We start from the raw sequence: 4879 nt of genomic DNA, 5'->3' as shown, positions 1-4879 counted from the left end.
TTGAACAGTGAGGAGTGTGGCAGGTCTGTTTGGAAGGCTCTGAAGGGGTGCTAAGGAAATGTCCCCTTTTCCAGCCAGGGCACCTTGGCCTCCCCCCACTCCCAGAGGTATCAGGATGGGCCATTGTGATGTCTAAGCCACCCCTCCCTGGACAGGGCTAGAGGGGCTGGGGGAGGGGCTTGCTGACCAAACAAAGCCTAGGGTGTGGCTGCTCATTGTCCTGGGCAGGATATATATAGGGAGGCCAGGGGCCCTGGGACAGACCACTGGGCAGTGCTGACATGGCGAAGGAGACCAGGACACCACAGCCCACCAGAAACACCAAAGCGGGGAAGGAGAGGAAGACCCCCTGTCCACCCAAGTCCAGAGGAAAGGGCAAGGTGAGATGACCACCCAAGCTCCTTCTCATCTTCCCCTTGACCCCTTTCTCCCAAGACCCCTCCCTTGTCCTCGCCTGGCACAACCTCCCTCAGCCCACACTCCTTCCCAGGAAGCCCCTTTTCCCATGCCTCCTGCATCCTCTTCCCCCAAACAGTTGCCCTTCTGTGATCGCCCTGTTGTCCTTCCAGGCGCCCAAGACAACCTTGAAGCTTAAAAGACCCCTCCAAGGGAGTCTGAGGAAAAAAGCTGCTGCAAAAATGACCACCCTCTCAATTCAACCCCCAAAAGGGAAAAAGCCAACACTATTCGGCCACTATCACCGGCTGAATCAGGAACTGCAGCAAAAAGAGCTGAAGCAAATCCGAAAGGACGAGGAGATGCCCAGCACCTCAAGGGATGATGAGATGCCCAGCACCTCAAGGGACGAGGAGATGCCCAGCACTTCAAGGGACAAGGAGATCTCCAGCCACTCGAGTGACGAGGAGATCTCCAGCAACCCAAGTGATGGCCCGGGCAGCTACTAACTTAAAAGTGAGACCAGAGACCTCAAAACCACCTGTGAAGTCTCCAGAGGGCTGGCTGCCGGGTAATGGACATCGAATTTTACACTGACGGCACACGATGGTGACAAGTAAAATAAAATTTGCCCATTGTGACATATAGTGTGTGTCTGCATGTTCTGTGATGTGGGAGGGGGAAGGAAGGGAAGAGGCAGGTGTGGGAAGGGAGGGAGGGCGGTGGGCCCGGCGGACTTGGGGTCAGACAGACAGGTCCACTGTTAGGCAGACACTGAGGGATAACGTCTGGATAACGGCCGAGCACTGAAAACAAATTTCTTCCTTGACACTCTCTCACCAGTAAGGAGGAAAAGGGCCTGGTGTTTGCATGTGTTTGCAGGGGATAGAGGTGGGGGAGCAACATGAGGGTGTAGTTGGCCAGAACCTACACCCCCTCCCCCGAAAAGGCAGACATATGTATCACCAGCAGGCCACCCACCTCATAGTGGCATTTGCTGCATCCTGCCCTATACTGTAAGCAGCTACAGGCCCTCAAAGCGACCCCAAATCTCACCCTACTAAAAGTCAGTGACAACACCTCCAAGGACTGGAATAATGGCGTTTGATGGCTATGAGCCCAACACTGATTAGGCCACTTTCTTGTTAGGAAAATTTGGGATGGAACCGTGACTACCAAGGGTGGGGCAGTGGGAGTGTTTGTTCTTCGGTGCTTTGGGGGTAATTATATAATATTCAATGCTTTCCTTCAGAAAAAAGGAAACTCTCAAACCAGCGACATAAGCTCCTACATCATGAAACTAGAAACATAATAGAAAAGTAAATTAAAAGCAAGCTGAATGCCAAAGTAAGGAAATCCTAAAGATAATAGGAGAAATCAATTAAGTTGAAACCACAATTATTAGGGAAAATCAATGAAACGAAAAGGTGTTTCTTTGTAAAAATCATTAAATTTGATTAACCTGTAGCCAGATTGACCAAGCAAAAGGGAGAGAAGACACAAATTACCAACATCTGGAATAAAAGGGAGGGTATCTCTACAGACACTATAGGTATCAAAGGGGTAATTAAGGAATAACGTGAACAACTCTATGCCATACATATGACAATTTAGATAAAATGGACAGATTTTCTGAAAGATACAAAGTAACAGAAATAACATAAGAAGAAATAGGTGGGTATGCAATCCCTCACTTCTAAATTTTCTTTTTTAACGAAAATGTAATTTTATTAATATTATTTTTTACATTCTTGGATGTTGTTTCAAAGCAGTTGGGAGAGACGGGGAGAGGGAAAGGGGAAGGAAATGGGATGGTAGAAGGAGGAAGGAGGGGTGGGATTGAGGCCCGTAGTACACTCCTCATTCCCACAGGGGAGACTGGGGGGCACCCAGCGGTGGCCTGGTCATTACTGGGATGGGTGCAGATGTCAGGGGGTTGTGGCAAAAGCCCTCACCCCCACTGTCCCAGCTCACGAACCCAGGGCCCTTCTTGCTACAGCTTGGTTGTCGTTGCTGGGCTGGTTGCACATGTCACAGGGGCATGGTTGAGGCCCAAGACCCCCCACTTCCCCACCTTGGGAGAGCCCAGGTCACTTCCTGTGGCAGCTCGGTGGTTGTCACTGGGCTGGCTGCTGGTGTTGGGGGGTCGTGGCTGAGGCCCTTGGTCCACCACCACCCTGGCTCAGGAGAGCCCAGGGCATAATGATTTAAAAATAAAGAAGAAATACGTAACCTAAAAAGTCACACTTCTATTAAAGAAATTTAATTTATAGTTAAGACCCTTCCATAAAAATACTTCAAGTCTAGATGGTCTGACTGCTGAATTCTCCCAGACATTTAAAGGAGAAATAATACTCAGTCCACCACACAAACTCTTCAGAAAATGAAAGAGGCGAAAATACTTCCAAACTCATTTTATGAGATCAGCATTAGCCTGATTACCAAAACTAGACAGAGGCATTACAATAATGGAAAACTACAGACCAGTATTCCTCGTGAACATAAATGTAAAACTTCTCACCAAAATATTAGCAAATTCAGTCCAACAACATATAAAAAGGATAATGGACCATGACCAAGTGGAGTTTATCCTGGAAATGCAAGACTGGTTCAACACTCAAAAATTAGTCAATGTAACATACTAGAGAAGAAAACCACACAATCATATCAATTGCTGCAGAAAAAGCATTTGAAAAATTCTATCCCCATTTACGATAAAAAGAAAACTCTCTGCAAACCAGGAATAAAAGGTAACTTTCGTAACCTGATAAAGGGCATCTATAAAAATCCTAAAGCTAACATCGCACCTAATGCTGAAAGATTGAATGTTTTCCCTCTAGACAGAGAACAAGGCAAGGATGGCTCTTTTCACCACTTCTTGTGCAATGTCATACTTGAAATTCTAGCAAGTGTAATAAGGAAACAGAAAAGAAAGAAAATGCCCACATTGGAATGGAAGAAATAAAACTGTCTCTATTAGCAGACAGCATCACCATGTAAGCAGAAAAATCCAATGAAATCTAAAATAGCTCTTACATGTACTCAGCTTAAGAGTCAGAGTGCAAGGTCATAGTGCAAAAAGGTCAATATACAGAAATTAATCGTGTTTCTATATACTAGCAATTAATATTTGGAAACTGACATTCGTAACAGCTTTATTGAGGTGTAATTGATGTACATAAAACTGCACATGTTCAATACATACAATTTGATGAGTTAGGACATATACACCCTCCCACGGTAATAATCCCATCTACGACCTCCAAAAGTTTCCTTGTGTTCTACTGTATCATTTTTTAAATGTGGTAAGAACACCCAATGTGAGATCTACCATATTAATGATTTTGAAGTGCACAATTCCAAATCATTAACCATAGGCACCGTGAGCAGGTTGTGCAGCAGATCTCTAGAACTTACTCATTTTGCATAATCGAAACTTTACACCTATTGAGCAATGACGTCCCATGTCCACCTCCTTCCAGCCCCTGGCAACCATCATTCTATTCTCTGCCTCCATGAGTTTGACTATTTTTAATACCTTATATAAGTGCAATCATGCCCTATTTTCCTCTGTGACAGGTTTATTTCACTTAGCATAATGTAAAAAGCGTTTGTGTCATTTACAGTAGGCCCCAAATATGGAATACTTAGGTATACATCTAACAAAGTATGTGCAGGTTCTGTATGCTGAAAACTACAGAACGCTGGGAAAAAAATAAAAGAAAACCTAAATAAATGGAAAGACACACTAGGGTCATCAATTGAAACTCTCAAGATCATTAAGATGTCAATTCTCTACAGATTGATCAATGGATGCAGTCCTACCAAAATCACAACAGTTTTCTTGTGATTATCAACAAACTGATTCTAAATTTTTTATGGAAAGGCATATGAGATAGAATAGAAAGACAAATTTGGAAAAGAAGAACAGAGTTGGAGGACTCACACTACCTGCTTGTGAGACTTAATGCAAAGCTACAGCGAACAAGCCAGTGTGATATGGGTGGAGGGACAGACTCAACAGAAAAAGAGTAAAGTACCTAGAAATAGACCCACACAAATATGATTGGTTGATTTTTGACAGAACTTTAGTGGCAACTCAATGAACAAACAATAGCATTTTTCAACAATGGTACCTAAACATTTGGACATTCTTATGCAAAAAAATGAAACTTGACTTATACCTCAAACCTTATACAATTAGCTCAAAATGGATCATAGGCTTAAATGAAAAGCATAAAAGTATAAAATTCTTCATGAGAAATAGGAAAAAAAAGTGTGACCCTAAAAAAATAAAAAAATTTGAATTAAAAAAAATTAGATACAATACCAAAAGCATGATCCATAAACGGAAAAATGATAAATTGGTCCCTACGTAAATTTAAAACATTTTCTCTGCAGAAAAGACACTGTGAAAAGAATGAAAGTATACTCCATAGACTGGGAGAAATGATTTGCTGATCACATATTTTACAAAGGACTT

At 43.1% G+C, this 4879-nt stretch overlaps 1 protein-coding gene across 1 annotated transcript; it reads left to right on the top strand.

The window, feature by feature from the left end:
* The first annotated feature begins 281 nt into the window (after window positions 1-281).
* Window positions 282-905, top strand: LOC134368612 (spermatid nuclear transition protein 4-like). Its single transcript, XM_063085039.1, has 2 exons — window positions 282-380; window positions 570-905. The coding sequence occupies exons 1-2, from the start codon at window positions 282-284 to the stop codon at window positions 903-905; spliced, it is 435 nt and encodes a 144-aa protein (XP_062941109.1).
* Window positions 906-4879: the final 3974 nt, after the last annotated feature.

The sequence above is a fragment of the Cynocephalus volans genome, chromosome X (genome assembly GCF_027409185.1).
Source record: "Cynocephalus volans isolate mCynVol1 chromosome X, mCynVol1.pri, whole genome shotgun sequence".
Classification (NCBI taxonomy): Eukaryota; Metazoa; Chordata; class Mammalia; order Dermoptera; family Cynocephalidae; genus Cynocephalus; species Cynocephalus volans.
Note: the sequence above shows the minus strand (reverse complement) of the source record. Positions and strands in the feature narration are given on the sequence as shown.

Excerpts from the sequence above, each read along its gene's own strand:
- LOC134368612 (XM_063085039.1), top strand. The coding sequence starts at position 282 with ATGGCGAAGGAGACCAGGACACCACAGCCCACCAGAAACACCAAAGCG. Across the intron at positions 381-569 it reads AGTCCAGAGGAAAGGGCAAG|GCGCCCAAGACAACCTTGAA; the intron begins GTGAGATGACCA and ends TTGTCCTTCCAG.